Source organism: Sus scrofa, chromosome 1 (assembly GCF_000003025.6).
Source record: "Sus scrofa isolate TJ Tabasco breed Duroc chromosome 1, Sscrofa11.1, whole genome shotgun sequence".
Lineage (NCBI taxonomy): Eukaryota > Metazoa > Chordata > Mammalia > Artiodactyla > Suidae > Sus > Sus scrofa.
In genome coordinates this window covers 262,357,412-262,379,324 of record NC_010443.5, presented here as the reverse complement: position 1 = coordinate 262,379,324, position 21,913 = coordinate 262,357,412, and the positions used below count along the sequence as shown (strand labels likewise).

At 40.2% G+C, this 21,913-nt stretch overlaps 1 protein-coding gene across 1 annotated transcript in view; it reads right to left on the bottom strand.

Annotated features, from left to right (window-relative positions):
* The window catches only part of MRRF (mitochondrial ribosome recycling factor), a 60,123-nt gene that overhangs the window by 36,792 nt on the left and 1,418 nt on the right, over positions 1 to 21,913 (bottom strand). Inside the window, exons 2-4 of the mRNA XM_003480599.4 lie at positions 17,590 to 17,801; positions 5,260 to 5,415; positions 404 to 522 (exon numbers count right to left, since the gene is read on the bottom strand). Coding sequence (XP_003480647.1) covers positions 404 to 522; positions 5,260 to 5,415; positions 17,590 to 17,773 — 459 coding nt within the window. The 5' untranslated portion in view covers positions 17,774 to 17,801. The remainder of the gene's footprint in view (positions 1 to 403; positions 523 to 5,259; positions 5,416 to 17,589; positions 17,802 to 21,913) is intronic.

The following is a 21,913-nucleotide window of genomic DNA, read 5'->3' as shown; positions in this document are numbered from 1 at the left end:
TTGCTGGCTTCTTCTATAAATAAAAATCGTAATATCTGATTACCAGGCCTACATTTCTGCCTGGGAAGGATCAGCAAAAGCTGGGTAGAGGCTGCTCCCTGCAGACAGGGCACAGGCTCTACAGCTTCCCAAAGCCCCCCTGTGATGGCCAAGTGCCAATCACCGCACTGTCACTATTGTTTCTCTTAGATGGGGCCTATGTCAATATTCAAATTACTTGCCTGGCCTCTGTAGTGTTTGAGTTCAGCAAAGGAATTCAGAAACACCAAGACAGCTTTTCCATACTTTTAAATCACCTTTTTTAGGCCTTCTCTCTTATTTCATCCCAAAGTAGAGAGAATACTTCCTCCTGGCTTGACCCATCCTCCTCCATTCCAAAAGAGAGCATGGAGGGGGACCTTACCTCTGGGAAGCTGGCCATATTCACCAAAATCAGCTGTGGTGACTTCATGGAGATCTGGCCAATCTGGTTTAAAGCAAGCTTCCCATCAGCAGTTACCACAGTGATCTGATCAAGGGATCCTAGGGGAAAAAAAAAAAAAAAAATTACAGGGTCTTAGAATTCAGGACTTTAGTAGCCCCACATCTAAGTCTCTATCAATTCAGATTCTACTAATATTGAGGGGTCCCTTATCAATGTGGCAAAACGGTTCAAGGGGCTTTCATAGGAGCAGCAATGTCTGGTGATGCAAAGAGCTCGAAACGTCACCAAAAACTAGGTTGGAATTCCTTACCAGCAACCAGGCTTGCCAGGGTCCTGGTGTGCCTGACCCTGAGTATTTTCCTGCAGCACAGAACTTTAAGAGCTGAAATTGGAAAGAGTTGGTCGCCCCTCCAGCAATTTTGCTGTTTACTAAGCAGGAAACTTCAGGTAAGTCAGTTATCTTCTGTATATTTTGGATTCCGACTCAATTAAAAAATAACTACCTTAGAGGATTCAACTGAGGATTATAACTAAATATAAACAAGTATACAACAGTATACCAAAATATAAACATTAAAAAAAAAGTAAATCTTTTTTTTTTTTTTTTGTCTTTTTGCTATTTTTTGGGCCGCTCCCGTGGCATATGGAGGTTCCCAAGCTAGGGATCGAATTGGAGCTGTAGCCACCGGCCTATGCCAGAGCCACAGCAATGCGGGATCCGAGCCGAGTCTGCAACCTACACCACAGGTCACGGCAATGCCGGATCGTTAACCCACTGAGCAAGGGGAGGGACCGAATCCGCAACCTCATGGTTCCTAGTCGGATTCGTTAACCACTGCGCCACAACGGGAACTCCAAAAAGGTAAATCTTTTTAGCCCTTTTAGTTCTCACAACTAGTCTGTAAGAATGTATCCCTGTCTCCATTTACACAAGAGACAGACCTGGGGAGGCAGAATGGACCAACACCACAGAGCTGACAAAAGAGCAACGCCAAGCTCCAACTCAGGAGTGCTTAATTCCAATCCTAATCAAGGCTCTTTCCTATCGGATTTTGGCTGTGCATCCGAATCCCCAGAGAGCTTTTTAATTTAGAATTCTGGGCCCCACCCCCAAAGATTCTGCTTCTGTCTGGGCTTGAGAGCCTGTGATTTGGACACAGCTTGTAATTTTTTTTAAATTTCACCACATGATACTGACTTGCAGAACTGCTCCCTTATACCACTTTGATTTGGGGGGTTTTGTTTTGTTTTTCTTTTGTTTTTAGGGCTACACCTGTGGCATACGGAAATTCCCATGCTAGGAGTCAAATCAGAGCTGTAGCTGGCGGCCTTCTCCACAGCAACAGCAATGCCATATCGGTGCCACATCTTCACCTACATCGCAGCTTGCAGCAACACCAGATCCTTAACCCAGCGAGCAAGGTCGGGGATTCAAACCCGCATCCTCATGGATACTAGTCGGGTTCCTAACCCACTGAACCACACAGGGAACTCCTATATCACCTTGATTTTGGCAGATTCCCTTTAGGAAAAACAACATCAACAAAAAAAGCACCACTTCACTGTTATCTTGGATCTGATCTTCATCCATATCTGAGTTCTGGAAAACCTTGAGGCAAAATTTTATTGTGAAGAAGGCAAGCATAAAGTTACAGATGGAAAGGGGGCGTTATTTAAACACCCTGATTTCCTATGCAAATGAGCATGAGAGGAAAGCCTTATCATTCACAGTAAGAACCACTCACAAATGGCTTATTCAAGACACAAAGAATAAGGAGGGGGGAGTCTTTTAAACAAATTGGGAGTTGTCCCAGCAAATTGTTGTTAGAATAATGCAGTACCGTACTATGGCCCAAAGATCTGATCTGAAACGCAGTACTCACTTCAATTCAATGCCACCACAAGGTAGAAGGCTGCTGACACCACTGGCTTCAATCTGGAAAAGCCCGTGATTCTGAAGACCCATGACCTGGCTCAAATACCAACCCTGCCACTTCCTGACTATGTGACCCTGGGAAAGTCCCTTCAACTTTTGGGGCGTCTGTGTCCTGATTTCTAAATGGGGCATTAAAATCATACTTACCTCACAGGGTTGTTATGAGGATTGAATGAAAGAGTTTATGCAAAGCACCTGCAACTGTGTCCTGGCATATGCAAGTGCCCAATAACTGCTAACTATTATTGTTACTTCTCAATGTTCCTCTATATTTTAACCAAACTAACCTATTTTCAATTTCTCTATTATAGCCTGTTCTCTCTCGTCTTAGCGTATATTCTCCCTTTTAACGAGAATGTCCTTTTCTGGTCAGATAACGCCTGCTCACTCTTTAACACTCAGCTATGATTCCATCTAATCTCAGAAATCCTGTCTGACATCCTAGGCTGGATTACAACCCCTTTATGAGCTCCCAAGGATCCCATGCACTTCTATGATAACGACCAATATTTACTGAACACTTTCCACGGCAAGACCTGGTGCTAATTGCTTTCTATAATTTATTTGCTTCCATTATCACGACAGCCCTATGAGACAGTTCCAACATTTTACAAATGTGGAAACTAAGGCAGAGGTCTTAGGTCACAAGAGCTCTTAATAATGGAGCCTGAATTCAAACTGAGGTCTGATCAACTCCAAAGCCCCGCTTTTCACCATTCTGCTTTGCCACATGATTTCATACATGTTGGTTTACTTGTCTATCCTTCGACACTAGGATCTAGGCTCTTGGCACAATGTCTTTTTCTCTACAGGGGACAATGTCTTTTTTCTCTACAGCACCTCTTAACCAGCACAGAATAAGTGCTCAATAATGCTTGGATGAATAAAGGAATATTATGTATGGATGGATGAATGAATGAGAGAGGATAAGAATGAACAAATAAATTTGTATTTTAGTCATCTAGTAAAAGCAATCAACTTTCTTAGAGACAGAAATTGCTGGTAGATGATGTAGGTGTAAGAAGAAAAGTTCCTGCTGGTTCAGATAGGAATAAAAAATGATATGGAAGAATCTGGCAAAAAAAAAAAAAAAAAAAAGACTGGCTAAGTTAAGCCTGTTTCATCCAGTCTCTTCATGGCCCCAAGCTCTACATAGAACATTGCACAAACATAACCCTGAAGAGAAAGAAGCAAAGAGGAAATACCAATGGGAGGCCTTTTGAAAATGGATCTTAATTCAGTCTTCCTGATTTGCCATAAGATCCTTTGCCACGAAGTTGCAACATGGGCTTTTCAGTATGCGATTGTGGTGGTTCCCAGTCCCTAAATCCATATCGACATAATGCATCAAATCCTTTTCCCTCAATCTGTCCCCAGCGAGAATCTCCCTCAGCCTCATTCCTGCCCCTCGTTTTCACAGAGGTTAACATTTAACAAATTACACTCCCAGCCTCTTTCCAGGCCCATCATCTTTTTTAAGTTCAACAAGAGTGGAGCTTGCTGGCTAATTTTAAGTATCACATTTCTCCCTGAGCTCCTCTCAAACTGCTCTCTGGTTTCGGCTGCAGAATGTTAACAGGCCAGAAAGCACAGGGGAGACAAAGCACTTTATCAGCTTCATACCTAAAATAATAAGCAAGTTTAAAATAAACAGTTGGGAGAGATTGAATGGCACGCTCTACTGTCAGCAAAGGCAGAAATGCCCCAGTCCAGGGTTGACAAATGACGGAATGGTCTTCTGGTTTCACACTGGATCTCGTTTCTGAACTCTCTGTGTTTCTGCTGGTGTTTATAAATGGAGCTGTATATTTTTCACTTGGTTTTCCTAAGAACAAGTTCATGAAATATTTTCTGGTTCCCTCATGAACTAGCCCAACCAAGATGAGAGTGGGAGCAGCCTGCGCTCCCACAGATACTTTCAGAGAGGGTCCCGGCTTGACTCTAGGATGATGACAATTTCCAAAAGGCCAATTTAACTGCAATTGGATTTTTCCTGCCTGCCTGCACCATTAGCTGACAATTCACTTCTTCCATCACATCTGCAAACGGTTCTCCTAGACAGTTCTGACATTTCCCACTTAGAAAAGCCACTTTCAGGAAGTTATTAACCCAAACGGAATCTTCCTGGTCAAACTCAAGAGTACAGAAATGCAGCCAGTCGATTCCCAGTAAGAGATGAGAACGGCCAAATAGGACAAATTGGGAAAATCAGACCAAAGATGTCAGTTACTGTGAGACTAAATACCTAGAAGTGCTTAGAGTACAGTAATAACAAAACTCCCATTCTGGGGGGAGTACAATTCCATGGAAGCAAAGATCATGCCTACTTTTGTTTATTGTGTACCAACGCAATGCCTTAGTTCATAGCAGACAAATCTTTGCTAAATGGATAAAAGTGTTAATTATATGCTGGGCAGTGCTAGAACCATGACACGCTATCTCATTTATTTTCATACCCATCCCAAAGCTATGAGGTAGGAATTAGACAAGAAAATTGAAAACCACGGAGTTCCCGTTGTGGCTCAGTGGAAACAAATCCAACTAGGATCCATGAAGATATGAGTTCAATCCCTGGCCTCGCTCCGAGGGGCAGGGATCTGGCATTGCCATGAGCTGTGGTGTAGGTCACAGAGGTGGCTCGGATCTGGCGTTGCTGTGGTGGTGGTGCAGGCTGGCAGCCGTAGCTCTGATTTGACTCCTAGCCTGGGAACATCCATAGGCCACAGGTGCAGCCCTAAAAAGCAAAAACAAACAAAAAAAGCAAGCTGAAGAACAGAGAAGTAAAGTAACTGCTTGCAGTCACCAATTAGTAAGTGACAAAGCTGGGACTAAAACCCAGCTCTGCCAAAGCAATGCTCTTTCCACTACACTCCTCTCTAAACACATGTTCATCACTAACCTGGTGAGGTCCTTATATTGACAGTCTTATTGAAGTTATCCTTGAGTGCTTCTATCACAGACTTCATCTCTTCATCCACTTCTTCCAAGCTGATTATATCCTCAACCAAGGCAGTGTTAAGATTCATTCTGGTTTGGGACTGTCCTTTCCCTTTGGCTAGAAAGCGAACATTCAATGAATTAAAAAATAGCAGCATAAAACAGACAATAAACAATAAGCTAAGAAGTGCCACCTACCATGTACAGGGGAAAATGCCAAGTGCTAGAAAATGACAGAACATTGTCGATGCCCTAAAAAAAGAGTTTACATTTACTGTCAACCTGGTACTCAGCATCATGCAAAACACTTTCTCAGATATAAGTGAAGGCACAGGTTTTTTAAATTTTTCTTATTTTTAATTTTAGGGCTATAGCTGCAGCATATGGAAGTTCCTGGGCTAGGGGTCAAATGGGAGTTTCACTTGCTGGCCTACACCATGGCAACATGGGATCTGAGCCACACCTGCAGCAATGGCAAATCCTTAACCCACTGAACAAGGCCAGGGATCGAACCTGCATCCTCATGGATACTAGTTGGGTTCTTAATCTGTTAAACTTCAACGGGAACTCCAAGGCATGGGGTTTTTTGTTTTTGGTTTTTTTTTTTTTTTGGTCTTTTTTTTTTTTTGTCTTTGTTGTTGTTGTTGCTATTTCTTGGGCCGCTCCCACAGCATATGGAGGTTCCCAGGCTAGGGGTCGAATCGGAGCTGTAGCCACCGGCCCACGCCAGAGCCACAGCAACTCGGGATCCGAGCCGAGTCTGCAACCTACACCACAGCTCACGGCAATGCCGGATCATTAACCCACTGAGCAAGGGCAGGGACCGAACCCGAAACCTCATGGTTCCTAGTCGGATTCGTTAACCACTGCGCCACAACAGGAACTCCGGCATGGGTTTTATAATGAGACAATGCAGGTGAAAATATAGGCTATAATGCATACTACCTTTAAGACCTGAAGAGATTACTCTTCTTTTCTGGTATCAGGTTCTTTTCCTATAAAACAGGAATAATAATACCTACACTTCCATGTTGCTACAAGGATACAAATTAAGTAATTCAAATACCTAAAAGAGCACTATCCACACAGCAAACACTCCACAAGTGAAAGAATTCCATATTTTTCAGAAAAATAAACAGAAGAGAAAGGTAAAGTGACTTGCCTAATGTCATAAAGTCATGAAGTAGTAAAGCCAAGGTATGGTCCCAGATCTGCTTTGCTTGTTTGTTTGTTTGTTTTTTTAGGGGTGCACCTGCAACATATGGAAGTTCCCAGGCTAGGGGTTGAGAAGTTCCCAGAAGCTGCCAGCCTACACCACAGCTCATGGCGACGCGAGATCCTTTAATCCACTAAGTAAGGCCAGAGATCGAAGCCTGGATGCTCATGGATACTAGCTGGATTCTTAACCCACTGAGCCACTATGGGAACTCCCAGATCTGTCTAATTTTAAACCCATGAACTTCCTTTCTTTCTTTTCTTTTCTTTTGTCTTTTTAGGGCTGAGCTCGAGGCATATGAAGGCTCCTAGGACAGGCGTCAAATGGGAACTGTGGCTGCCGGCCTACACCACAGCCACAGCAATGCCGATCCTTAACCCATGGAGCAAGGCCAGGGATCGAACCCATATCCTCATGGATACTAGTCGGGTTCATTAACCGCTGAGCCACAGTAGGAACTCCTTAAACCCATGAACTTTCCATTAGACTGTCTCCATAAAATGTAATTAGAGATACAGAATATATATCAATTCACTTAAAAGTGAATATTAAGACAAGGATATGCAAATTATCTGATAGCTTATACAAACAAAAAAGGAATAACAATGGTTTAACAACATTTAGTTTAAATACCACACATGATAGTGCCAGGGGCTTATATTTTAGAAAATCAACAATATTGGGAACTGAATAAAATCGTTTTATGTCTAAACCATCATAGTGATTTCTCATCTATAGCTATAATGTGTACATGCATAGGTTACTCCCATGAGTAATATAAAAAAATATTCTTGCATTTCTTTACTAAGGATGTGGGAAGGAGAAAAAGAATAAAAATCTTTAAATAACATTATCCTACATTTACTTATTTATTAAATATTCAACAAACATTTACTGAGATCATTCACAACAAATTTTACTCATCATCTACAGTGAGCTAGCTCCTGTGCTATTTGTATATCATATTATAAACTGCAATGTTATTTCAAGTACATTCTTCTATTAGATATTGAAAGCAGCTCTCTGAGGTAGGAAGAACAGACATTATTAATGCCCGCATTGTACAGATGATATACCTGAGGCAAAAGGCATTTAAAAGTTTTTCCCAGCAGTTCCCATTGGGGTGCAGTGTGTTAAGAATCCAATTGGAACAACTTGGGTCGCTGCACAGGTATGGGTTCCATCCCAGGCCTGTAACATTGGGTTACAGGTCTGGTGGTGCCACAGCTGTGGCATAGGTTGCAGCTGTGGCTCAGATTCAACCCTGGCCCTGGACCTTCCATATGCTAAGGGTATAGCCATAAAACTTAAAAAAAAAAAAAAAAGGGTTTTGCCCAAAGTAACCAACCAGTAAGCAGCATGTATTTCCTTAAGTCACCATCTTGCTTGAAACCTCACTGCTTTTAAATTAGCACACTAATGGCTTAGAATTTTCAGAACTGATGAAAGATATGAATCTTCAGATGTGAGTTCCTGTCGTGGCTCAGTAGTTAACGAACCTAACTAGTATTCATGAGGACTTGGGTTCGATCCCTGGCCTCCCTTAGTGGGTTAAGGATCCAGCATTGCCGTGAGCTGTGGTATAGGTCACAGACTCAGCTTGGATCTGGCTACAGCTCCGACTCAACCCCTATCCTGGGAACCTCTGTATACCTCGGCTACGGCCCTAAAAAAAAGACAAAACACACACACAAAAAAAATATGAGTTCCAAACAGGATAATAAAAGTACCTAGACTTCTTGTGAATGCAGAACACCAAGGACAAAGACATGGTGAAAACAGCCAAAAAGAATAGAAAGATTATCCACAAAGGGTCAAAATGTAGAATAACAGCAACAACAGAATATAGAAACAATGGAAATAATACCTTCAACTTTAGTTTTAAACAAAGTATGCATGTTAAAAAAGTTAACACAACTCCATCAATATTAGAATGGATAAATGTTATTTACAAATGAAATAGACAACCATGAGAAATAAAGATCTACAATGCAAAGAATTTAAATGAATCTCACAAATATAACTGCTAAGCAAAGAAGCTAGACATTAAAAATCCAGACTATACAGTGCCAAATCAAGATATAAGAACATACACTAAACAGTGTAACTAAACTATGTTATTAGACGTTAGAATAACAGTTATTAGCAAGGGGAAGAAGATGGTTAAATTACTAGAAGGAAGCCTAAGGGGACTTATGATGTACTGGGAATGTTCTAGATTTTTATCTGGCTGCTGAATACATTTCAATTTGTGAAAATTATCAAGCTGTTTTCCTATGACAGCTGCACTTTTCTATGGGTGCTTTTTTATTTTTATTTAAAAATAAAGAAATTAAAGGTAAATACCAAAGCGATAAGGAATAGAATATATACCTTCCAAATCAGCAGAGATTTAAAATGAGAGGAATAAAAAACTTGATTAGTCCAATAGAAAGGAGAGAAGAAACAAAGAGAATCTTAATAAAGTACAAAGTAACAGATATACAAATAACAAACAGAAGAAAAGGACCAGTTAAAAGTTAGAAATTCTCGGAGTTCCCGTCATGGCTCAGTGGTTTACGAATCCAGCTAGGAACCTTGAGGTTGCGGGGTTTGATCCCTGGCCTTGCTCAGTGGGTCAAGGATCCAGCATTGCCGTGAGCTGAGGTGTAGGTCGCAGATGTGGTTTGGATCCCGAGTTGCAGTGGCTGTGGCGTAAGTCAGCGGCTACAGCTCCAATTAGACCCCTAGCCTGGGAACTTCCATACACCGCATGTGCAGCCCTAGAAAAGACAAAACAAAAAAACAAAAAAACAAAACCAAAAAGTTAGGGAGTTCCCGTCGTGGCACAGTGGTTAATGAATCTGACTAGGAACCATGAGGTTGCGGGTTTGACCCCTGGCCTTGCTTAATGGGTTAAGGATCCAGCGTTGCCGTGAGCTGTGGTGTAGGTTACAGACACGGCTCAGATCTCAGATCTGGTGTTGCTATGTCTCTGGCATAGGCCGGTGGCTACAGCTCCAATTCTACGCCTAGCCTGGGAACCTCCATACGCAGTGGGAGCAGCCCTAGAAAAGGCAAAAAGACAAAAAAAAAAGTTAGAAATTCTCAGTATGAATTTTTAATCTAGCCATATGCCATATATAAAAGAGGTTTTACAAAAACAAAAGATCACAGAAAATTTAATATATAGGAACAGAGAAAATTATAACCCTGGCAAATATTAACCAAAAGAAGGCTAGTATAGTTATTGTAATATAAGACAAAATGTATTTTACAACAAAATGCGTTATTAGAAATAACAAGGACCACTTACTTCATAATGGTAACAGAAACAATTCACCAGAAATTTGTAACAATTCTGAGCATAAATATTCTCAATAACATAGCCTCAGAGTTGAAAGAAAACTAATGAATCCACAATCATACTAGATTTTAATTATACTTTTCCTGACAACTGACAAACTGAGCAAATTTTTAAAAATAAATGGAAAATGTGATCAACACAATTAGTCTACTTGACTTAATGGTTACATATAGACCACGCACCCAACAATAACAGAATTCACATTTTTCTCAAGCACACTTGGACATTTAAACAAAATGACCATGTTCTATCCCACAAAACAAATCCCAAAAAATATCAAAAATCAATACCATACAGACCACATTCTCTGAACACAGTAGGTTTAAGCTAACTCTCTAAAAAACATTGTTGAAGAAAAAAAAAAATTGGGGGTCACACTCACAGTATTCCAAAGGTCAGGGCCAGGGATTAAACCCACACCGAAGCAGGGACAATGCCAGATTCTTAAACCACTGAGCCACAAGGGAACTCCTGGTTGAAAATTTTTAAACACTACAAAGCTACTCATGGACTAGGGAAAAACAAAAAATGGAAATATTTTAAAAGGCAATAATAAGGAGTTCCTGTTGTGGCACAGTGGAAGTGAACTCAACTTGTATCCATGAGGATGCAGGTTCAATCCCTGGCCTCGCTCAGTGGGTCAAGGATCCAGCGTGACTGTGGTTGTGGTGTAAGCAGGCAGCTGTAGCTCCAATTTGACCTCTAGCCTGGGAACTTCCATATGCCTTGGATATGGCCCTAAAAAGCAATTAAAAAAAAAGACAATAATAAAAATACTATATATATCAAAAACTTGTAAGAAACACCCAAAGTCGTATAAAGTTGAAATTTAATGACTTAAATGCTTAAAAGAACAAAAGTCAAAATTAACTGTCCAGTTCAAAGGACAGAAAAAGAACAAGGAAACAGGAGAAAGCTAACAGCATAAAACAATGGTCAGTAAAATTTTAAAAAGAGAGATAAAATTAAAAACTTTTTTTAAAGGCTTATAAAATTGACAAACTTATGTCAAGAACCACTGATAAAAAAGTAGACACAAATAATAAGAAAGAAAAAGGGAACACAGTTATCAAAACAACAGAGATTTTTAATAATCTTAAGAGACTATTACAGACAACTTTATGCCAAGAACTTTGAAAACTTAGAAATTATGTGTCCTACAAACACATAATTTATTAAAACTAACTCAAGAAAAAAGAGAAAATCTAAATAGCCTCGTAATCATTAAAGAAATGGAATCTGGCGTTCGGTGGTCTAGTGGGTTAAGGATCTGACATAGTCACTGCTGTGGCTCAGGTTCAATCCCTGACCCAGGAACTTGGCCAAAAAGTAAATAAATAATAAAAGACTATCCAATACACCTATGGTTTGACTTTATATTAAAAAAAAAAGAAAGAAAATAAAAGAAATGGAGTTCCCATCATGGCTCAGTGGTTAACGAATCCAACTAGGAACCATGAGGTTGCAGGTTCAATCCCTGGCCTTGCTCAGTGGATTAAGGATCCAGCACTGCCATGAGCTGTGGTGTAGGTTGCAGACACTGCTCGGATCTGGCGTTACTGTGGCTGCGGTGTAGGCTGGTGGCTGCAGCTCCAATTAGACCCCTAGCCTGGGAATCTCCATATGCCGAGGATGCGGCCCTAGAAAAAGACAAAAAAAAAAAAAAGAAAGAAATGGAATCTATTGTTTAAATTCTACACACACACATGCACATGCACACACACAATACCAGGTCCAGATGATTTTTACAGGTAAGTTCTACCCATCAGGGAAGAAATTGATAATACTGACTCATTAAGAGAGACAGAACTCCTCAACTTACATTAAGAGACTATGTACATGGTCGTAATACCAAAACCAGACAAGGATCATACTAGAAATTCATACCCATCAGTATCAGAAAGTTATATTAAGACTAATGTCACATTTAAATATAGACTCAAAAATTTTAAATTAATATTAGCAAACCAAATCTATCAATGTACACACAGATTATTAAGCTATATATATATAAAGCTATATATATATATATATATATATATATATATATATATATACACAGATTACATATCAAGAAGTAGGGCTTATACCAAGAATGCAAAAGTGGTTTAACATCAGAAAAAGTTATTGAGGAGTTCCCGTTGTCGTTCAGCAAAAACGAATCTGACTAGCATCCATGAGGACAGAGGTTAGATCCCTGGCCTTGCTCACCGGGTTAAGGATCCAGCGTTGCAGTGAGCTGCAGTGTAGGTGGCTGATGCAGCTCAGATCTGATATTGCTGTGGCTGTAGCATAGGCCAGCAGCTGCAATTCCTATTTGACCCCTAGCCTGGGAACCTAATATGCCATGGGTGTGGCCCTAAAAAAAAAAGAAAGAAAAAAGGAAAAGCTATTGGTGTTGAGTTAATAAGAGATTAAAAGATTCTAAAAAATAATCATCTCAAAAAATGCAGTAAGAGCATTGATAAAAATTTAATACTCATCCAAAACAAAACCTCCTAGCAAAACAAGGATAACAGATATTTGCTTAAAAGAGAAACTAATAAAAAATAAAGCAAACATAATTCTTGATGTTAACACATAAGAGGTGTTCGCTATGAAATCAGGAATAAAATAAGGATGCCTACTATCAATAAAAGAATTTATTCAAATTATATTGGAATTCCTAGATAACACAGAAGAAAAGAAGGAAAGAAGGAAAAAAGGAAGGAAGGGAAGGAGGGAAAAAAAGAGAAGAAATAAAAGTATATGGGTTGGAAAGGGGAAAACAAAGCTATCATTATATGTAGGTATTTTAATTATCTACTTAGAAAATCCAAAAGAATATATAAACAACAGATCTAATAAAAGAGTTCAGCAAGGTTGCAAGATACAAGATCAATGTATAATAATCAAAAGTATTCCTATTTACCTGAAACCAAACATTATGATTACTTTTGAAAAAGATGTAGGAATTCCCACTGTGGCACAATGGGATCAACAGTGTTTGCACAGTGGCAGAGACACAGGATTGATCCTCAGCCTGGTGCACTGGATTAAGGATCTGATGTTGTCAGAGCTGTGGCATGCTTGCAACTCTGGCTGGGATTCAAACCCTGCCCTGGGAACTCCATATGTCATGGGGCGGTTAATAAGTACATAAACAATTAAAAATATAAACTTACAACAATAAATCTTCTCTAAAATAATAAAATAAAATAAAATATACTTAAGAGCTTAAGGTAGGGAAATTTTTCTTAAATAGGAAAAAAACACCTAATCATGAAAGAAAGAGATTGATAAATTGGACTACATTAAAATTAAATTAAAAACTTCTGTTCATCAAAAAACATCATGAGGAGTTCCCGTCGTGGCTCAGTGGTTAACGAATATGACTAGGAACCACGAGGTTGAGGGTTCGATCCCTGGCCTTACTCAGGGGGTTAAGGATCTGGCGTTGCCGTGAGCTATGGCGTAGGTCAAAGACACGGCTTAGATCCCAAGTTGCTGTGGCTCTGGCATAGGCCAGCGGCTGTAGCGCCAATTCGACCCCTAGCCTGGGAATCTCCATTTGCTGTGGGTGCAGCCCTAGAAAAAGACAAAAGACAAAAAAACAAAACAAAACAAAAACACCATGAAAAGAATGAAAAGGCAATTATTATTAGCAATACATATATATGACAGAGTATGTCCTTAGAATATATTAAAACCCTTACAAATCAATTTTTTAAATGGGCAAAGGACTGGAAAGAGGATATCCAAATAGCCACTAAAGAAATGAAAAGGTGCTCACCATCATTATTCGTCAAGGAAATACAAATTAAAACCACAATGAGATATAACTACACACTCATCAGAATGGCTAGAATTTGTGGGGGGGTGGTCTTTTTAGGGCCTCACCCCCAGCATATGGAAGTTCCCAGGCTAGGGGTCAAATTGAAGCTACAGCTGCCAGCTCGAGGCACATCTGCGACCTACACAACAGCTCAGGGCAATGCCAGATCCTCAATCCACTGAGAGAGGCCAGGGATTGAACCCACGTCTTCATGGATACTACTAGTTGGGTTAGTTACTGCTGAGCCATTGAAGGGAACTCCAGGATGGCTAGGATTTAAAAGGCTGACCATACCAAGTGTTCACAAGCATGTAGAGAAATAGAAAGCTCTAACACTTTGAGGGGGAGTGTAACCTGGCGTGGCTACTTTGGAGAAGAGTATGTACTAAAACTGAATACGTGTAAACCGAAGGCTCAGCAACCCCTCCTCTTGGTACACCCAACATGATGGCATACATATGGCACCAAAATGCAGGTACAACATTCCATATTTTAGCTCAAAACTGGAAGCAACTCAAATATCCATTAACGATACAGAACACACATAAATTGTGGTTTACACATTCACTGGAATGTGATAAAAATGCACCAATAACTACTACAGGCAACAACATGTGGAAATCTCACATACGGATTGTCATCAAAAGAAGCCAGGTATAAAAGAATCCACACTGAGTTCAAAAAAGGCAAAACTGGGAGTTCCCGTCGTGGCTCAGTGGTTAACGAATCTGACTAGGAACCATGAGGATGCAGGTTCAATCCTTGGCCTTGCTCAGTGGGTTAAGGATCTGGTGTTGCCATGAGTGGTGGCATAGGTCACAGACGTGACTCGGATCCCGCATTGCTGTGGCTGTGGTGTAGGCCTGCAGCTACAGCTCCGATTCAACCCCTAGCCTGGGAACCTCCTTATGCTACAGGTGCGGCCCTTAAAAAAGAAAAAAGAAGTAAAATTCCCTACCTCATATCACATTCAGAAACAAATTCCATATGGACCATATGGATTAAAAACCCAAATATGGGGATTTCCCATCGTGGCTCAGCAGTTAACTAACCCAACTAGGATTCATGAGGATTTGGGTTCAATCCCTGGCCTCGCTCAGTAGGTTAAGGATCCGGCATTGCTGTAAGCTGTGGTGTAGGTCACAGATGTGGTTCACATTCCCTGTTGCTGTGGCTGTGGCTCAGGCCAGCAGCTGTAGCTCTGATTCAATCCCTAGCCTGGGAACTTCCATATGCTGCAGGTGTGGCCCTAAAAACCAAAAAAAATTTTTTTTAATTAAAAAAAATAAAAACCCAAATATGAAAATTAAAAACCTTTATTTATTTATTTGGTTTTTTTTTTGTCTTTTTTGCCATTTCTTGGGCTGCTCCCATGGCATATGGAGGTTCCCAGGCTAGGGGTCTAATCAGAGCTGTAGCCGCCAGCCTACACCACAGCCACAGCAACGCAGGATCCGAGCCTCATCTGCAACCTACACCATGGCTCACAGCAACACTGGATCCTTAACCCACTGAGCAAGGCCAGGGATTGAACCCTCAACCTCATGATTCCTAGTCGGATTCGTTAACCACTGAGCCACGACGGGAACGCCAAAAAAAACCTTTAAAATATTTAGAAGAAAATACAGAATAGCTTTGTGACTTTCAGGTAGGTAAGGATTCATTATAAGACATAAAAAGCACAAGTGATAAAGCATAACAGCAAAAATGAAAAATATATATGACATTATAATTTATGTTCAATGAAAGACATCATAAAGTGAAAACACAAAGTAGAAACTCGTAATGCATACAGTCAACAAAGAATTGGCATTGCTAGTACAGAAAGAATACAATAAATCTAAAGGAAAAGGTCAAACAATCCAACTTTTCAAAGAGGCAATAAAAGAAGACAAAAAACGAATAGCCAATTAAATATGAAAAGATGCTTTTACAAGTTGTAGCTGATGACTAGTACACTGGAGGACCACAGTGCTGAGGGCATCAGGAGCCTCAAATTCAAGTTCTGCCACTAACTCAAGATGCTCATTGGGCAAACATCTGACATAGGTACCTCAATTTTCTCACTTGCAAATTGGTGAGATCTGTGCTTCACTAGGTAATGAGAAGAATTTCTTCACAGGATAATTATAATTTCCTCAATGGATAATTACAAGGATCAAATTAAATTATTAAATGACATGGGTTTTTAAATATATATGAGGCAACATACAGATCAAAAGTCATTACTGTATCAAGCTATTCTACATGGAAGGGATAAATGAGAAGGTCCTGTTGTACAGCACAGAGAACTATACTCAATGTCCTATGATAAAGCATAATGGAAAAGAATTTTTAAAAAAGAATGTATATGTATATACACACAAATATATGTACAACTGAATTACTTTGCTATACGTAGAAATTAACACAACATTGTAAATCAACTATACTTCAATAAAAATATAAAATAAAATAGGAGTTTCCAGTTGGCTCAGTGGGTTAAGGATCTGGCTAAGGATTCCTGACTAAGGAACCTCTATGTGCCACAGGTGTGGCAAAAAAAATTTAAAAAACAAAAAAATTAAATAAAAGCTTAAAAAAAAAAAACATTGAAAAAATTTACTACTACTATCACTATTAACTGACTATAAATCTTCTATGCATTAGGGAGTTCCCGTCATGGTGCAGCGGTTAACGAATCCGACTAGGAACCATGAGGTTGCGGGTTTGATCCCTGCCCTTGCTCAGTGGGTTAAGGATTGCCGTGAGCTGTGGCGTAGGTCGCAGACGAGGCTCGGATCCCACGTTACTGTGGCTCTGACGTAGGCCAGCAGCTACAGCTCCGATTAGACCCCTAGCCTGGGAACCTCCATATGCTGTGAGAGCAGCCCTAGAAAAGGCAAAAAGACAAAAAAAAAAAAAAACTTCTATGCATTAATGCTCTTTCAGCAACCTGTTAATTTTCCTATTAACAGAAAAGGAAAATGTCTGTATGAAACTATAAAAGAAAAGCAGTAAGAGAGTTTCCTCTGTGGTGCAGTGGGTTAAAAATCCAACTGCAGTGGCTCAGGTGGCTGCAGAGGTGCAGGTTTGATCCCCAGCCTGGCACAGTGGATTAAAGGATCCAGCATTGCCGCAGCTGCGGCATAGTTCACAGATGAGGCTCAAATTCAATCCATGTGCCATGGGAGCAGCCATGAAAAAAAAAAGGAATTCCTGATGTTCCTGATGCCACGCAGTAGAAATGAATCTGACTAGTATCCATGAGGCATAGGTTCGATCCCTGGCCTTGCTCAGTGGTTTAAGGATCTTGCATTGCCATGAGCTGTGGTATAGGTCACAGACACGGCTCTGATCCCAATCCTACAATTAATTAATTAATGAGTGCTATGCTACGTATGTCAATGGTAAAATAACGGTGTGCACAGAGCATGTAACAAGGGAGCTGACCCAGTCTAAGAGGTCAAGGAAGGCTTCCCTGAGGAAGTGACATTTAAGCTGAGACCTGAGGTATATCAAAGTCTCGTTCTTGGATGACACAAGCCATTAAGATCATCCATCTAAATCCACGGCTCTAATACCTCCTCACCCAACGACCTTCTGGTTTTAATTTTACTTCCAATAAGGAGAAAACAGGCTGAGCCCTGCCACAAGTTTTCTGGTTTGCTTGGCCCTTACACCCCTAATTCTAAATCTAAAAGAAAGTAGGCATTTTCTGAGCCATCCGATAGCACAGCAATAAGAAAACAGACCCTGAGTTCCAACATCATCTCTGTCACTGTGACCTTTTAAGCTAATCAGCTGAACCACCTGAGACACCATTTCCTTATGTGGCAAGGGGAGAAATTCAGAACATCTCTGACATCTGAGATGGTAATTCAATGATAATTCAATGGCTGAATATAAGACAGGAGTGAAGTGGTCAGGTCCCTACCTTTGGCTTTCTTGGTAGCAAAATGGCAGACCGGTACAGCTGGATAGGCCATGTATTGTCCATGGTTATTTCGGCTTCCACTCACTGTCTTCAGTGTAACTTCTGAAACAGGTCTGGTCAAGGCTGCAAGGGAGTTGCAAAAGGCAGGGTGGACCAAGCGGAAGCACCTTAAACCCAAGGCCATGACTGAAGACAATCCTTGTGAACATCCACTAAAAAAAAAAAAAAAAAAAAAGGCAAAAAAGAGATCTAAGTAAAACAGACTCTATTACAACTTCAGAAAATAATTTGTCCAGTCAACAAGCAAAACCTTTCAACAGAGCCTATCAATCAGTTCGGTGCTATGTGCCAGGTAACTGAAATACACGACCTCGAACCCTCCTCCCAACAGATGTACAAGGAAATACATTTTACAGAACAAAGAAAGTGAGGCTCACAAAGATTTAAGTAACTTGCTCACAGTCTGTAGGACTCCAAATCGTCATGCTTTCTACTACAGAAAATGCCTCTCGGTACACAGGGAACAGAGTTAAGTAAATTTGCAACAGCCTAATCCTTAACGATGGAAATTAAACCCTAATATGAGAAAAGGCACAAAATGTTGATAAAGTTATACCATAAAGAAGAAGGGCAGAGCACTGGAAGAGGACTTTAAATAAAATCATTTCAACAGGCATAAAATGACTGGAAAATTCACACGGCAGCATTTAATTAAAATTTTCTTTGGTTCCTTATGCACTGATTACCAATTAGAGTGCACTTTAATGTGAGTCTGAAGCATGGCTGAGGTTTGAGGTCTTCCATGCAATAGAACTAAAGCCCTGGAAAATGCCACCCTCCTCTGTGTTAACACAAGTTACACATTATACTTCTGGGGTCTTTGACCATGGAAAGATGCTACAGCCTATGGCTACTTCTGGGACAGAACACAGGTCTAGCTAACTGGCAAATGTAGCATTGATAGCTTCTGCCAGGAATCTGGCCATTATTACTCAGCTAAAAAACTAAGAACAATTAGTACCAAACACCTGGAAGGTACCATCTTTAAAAAAACAGTCCCATACCTCGTTAACAAAGAAATTCCATTCTAAAATGTTGATGCAGTATAACAGACTGAATGAGAGCATGGGCTTTGTAGCAAGAAGATTTGGAATTTAATCCCATCTCTGTCATGACTAAATGCCCTTGAACATCTCTGCACCTTGATTTCCTCAACTGTGAAATGGGGATATTTATAGTTATTTCTTACAGTTGGGACAAATAAATGAGTTAATGTACGTAAAACACTTAGCATAGTGTCTAGCAGATAGCAGGAGCCCCCCAAAAGGATACCTATTGCTGGCTATCACCTTTCCTTTCAAAGACTTCCATGCCAGGGCCAGACACTATAAAGAAATATTGCCTGTCATTACTGATGTACAAGGAAGCCTAGAGTCGGTCACATCTGGATATAAATTTCAACTCTGGGCAATTCATTCCACTTTCTAGGCATCACTTCCCTCATTTTCAAAATGAGAAAAATAATTCTGTTCTTAAAATAAGATAGTGAATGCATGTAGAAACCTCATGCAAAAAAAATCTAGTATAGCTTTTTAATAAAAGCTGGCTATCATTATCATTATCTTTAAAAAAAAAAAAGCGAATGAGATGCACAAAGGCAAATAATTTCTCCTGATGGAATTTTTAATAGCAAGAGATGCTAGATGTCAATAATCAGTATGAAGTCAGTATAAAAAGATCTGGATTAAAAAAAATGAAGGCATATTTTTTTCCTCTTCTTTAATTATTATCAATAGCTACCATTAATGGAGGTCAGGCCTGAGCTGCCTGCTTTACCCATATTATTCATTTTAATCCTCTCAAAAATGCCACAAAGAGTGTACTAATTTTCTTTTTATAGATATAGAAGCTGAGGTTCAAAGAGAGTGTCACTGACCAAGGGCATGAAGCTAATAGCTCTGCCCTAAAGCGGCAAAACTGTTCACAGAAATCTGCATCTAAGTGAGGTTTCTATATCTAGCTTTTTGCCTAATATAGCCAATGCCTAATCCACACATATCCAAATATGGCTGTATAATAAATAATGTGTTGTTGTTGTTTTTAATCTACAGGGTCTCAATCTGGCTGTTCCATTTAAGACAGGTTTCCTGGTGTTCCTGTTGCAGGTCATAACACCAATCCACAAAGCAACAGGAAATCAAAATGGGTTAGAAATAAACAACCTTTGACAGAAAACGCAACACCCCAAAGCACACCCAGCACACATGAACCGGAAGACAACTCTATAAATAAACCACATTGCTGAAAAGTTTAAGGCGTAGATTTTAATTGCACAGAAATCAGGAAACATTAAAGTAGACGTTCAATAAAAGCAGTTCCTTGGACCCTTTACCTTAAGAACAGAGAAGTAAGTTTCAGCATAGAAGTAAGGTCAAGGAAAGGAACCATCACAGGAACCCAAGAATGATAAAACAAAATTAACCTACACTCAAAAAATAAATAAATAAATAAATAAAGTAGCTGGAAGTAGCGGACCTTTGGATGCAATCTTGAACTGGAATCTGTGTTAGCCCATTTCCTAGCTGTGTGACCTTGGGGAGATGATAGGCCTCTCTGAGCTACAGTTTCCACATCTTTCTCATGGAGATATTAATAAACCTTTAAAAATACAATGATTAAAAAAAAAAAAAAGGGAGTTCCCGTCGTGGCGCAGTGGTTAGCGAATCCGACTAGGAACCATGAGGTTTCGGGTTCGGTCCCTGCCCTTGCTCAGTGGGTTAACGATCCGGCGCTGCCGTGAGCTGTGGTGTAGGTCGCAGACTCGGCTCGGATCCTGCGTTGCTGTGGCTCTGGCGTGGGCCGGGGGCTACAGCTCCGATTCGACCCCTAGCCTGGGAACCTCCCTATGCCGTGGGAGCGGCCCAAAGAAATAGCAAAAAGACAAAAAAGAAAAAAAGAAAAAAATAAAAAAAAATAAAAATACAATGATAATAATAGTGAAATTATAGCTTATAATTATACACTGATAACTATGAGCCAGAAAGAATTCTAAGTGCTATATTACATACATGAACTCATTTGAGCCTCATGATAAGCCTAGGAGATAAGTACTATTATTATAATCCAGTTTATGGATAAAGAAACAGAGGCACGGATAAATCCTTTGCCCAAGATTTTATTTCAAGCAATTTTGTTCCAGAATCTGTTCTCTTAACCACTATCCTATACTGTGTATATAAAACAGTATGGTTGCTGGCACTGTTATTCAAACTACTGAAATATTTTTAAAAATTACAGAAGTACATAATCTCTATCTAAAGTTGAGGTTCTCAAAACTTGAATTTTCCTTGTGGTTTTTTGTTTTTGTCTTTTTAGGGCTGCACCCACAGCATGTGGAGGTTCCCAGGCTAGGAGTTGTCAAATCGGAGCTATAGCTGTTGGCCTACGCCACAGCCACAGCAACGCAGGATCTGAGCCGAGTCTATGACCTACCCCAGAGCTCATGGCAACGCCAGATCCTCAACCCACTGATCAAGGCCAGGGATCAAACCTGCGTCCTCATGGATGCTAGTCAGATTCATTTCCGCTAAGCCACGACGGGAACTCCAAACTGTCCTGTTTTTCATAGAAGGCACATTTTAATGTTGTAAAGAACTAGATGAGGAAAACACACGTCCTGGCTCATCCACTACGCCAGCAACCCCTACCAATCCAGTCGTGTATTAGCTTATAATACGCTAATAATACACACAGACCCTTGCTGTACATAAAATACTTTCATATGTATTACCTGATTCCCACAATAACCAGGGTTATGATTACCACCCACATTTTACAAAGAAGCAAACTGATCTTCCATTTCCGTGAATACTCCTCCTGCTTCAGGGCCTTCAAACATACTGTTGCATCTGCTTGCAAAGGTCTTCCCACACCTCTTTAATGAACAACCTCACATTTTCCTTTCAGACTGCAGCTTAAACATCACTTCCTCAGAGGAAGCCTTCCTTGGCTGCCTCCTCTAGCCCAACAAGTCAAATGTCCTATAGCCCACTTTCATAACACCCTGTACTTTTTCATGGCACTTTAACAATATCAGCTAATATTTGTGCAGTTATTTGATCATGGTCTAATTCCCCCCATAAGACTATAAGCACCACAAGGACTAATGTATGCTTGTCTTGTTCATGGCTGTGTCTCCAGTCTCCAGCACATTCCTGAACACAGAAGACTCTGAATAAATGTGATGAAAGATGAGTGAAAGTCTAGAAAGGTTAAGTCCTTCCTCAAGGTCACAATGCTGGCACCAGAACTGAAATCTAAGCCC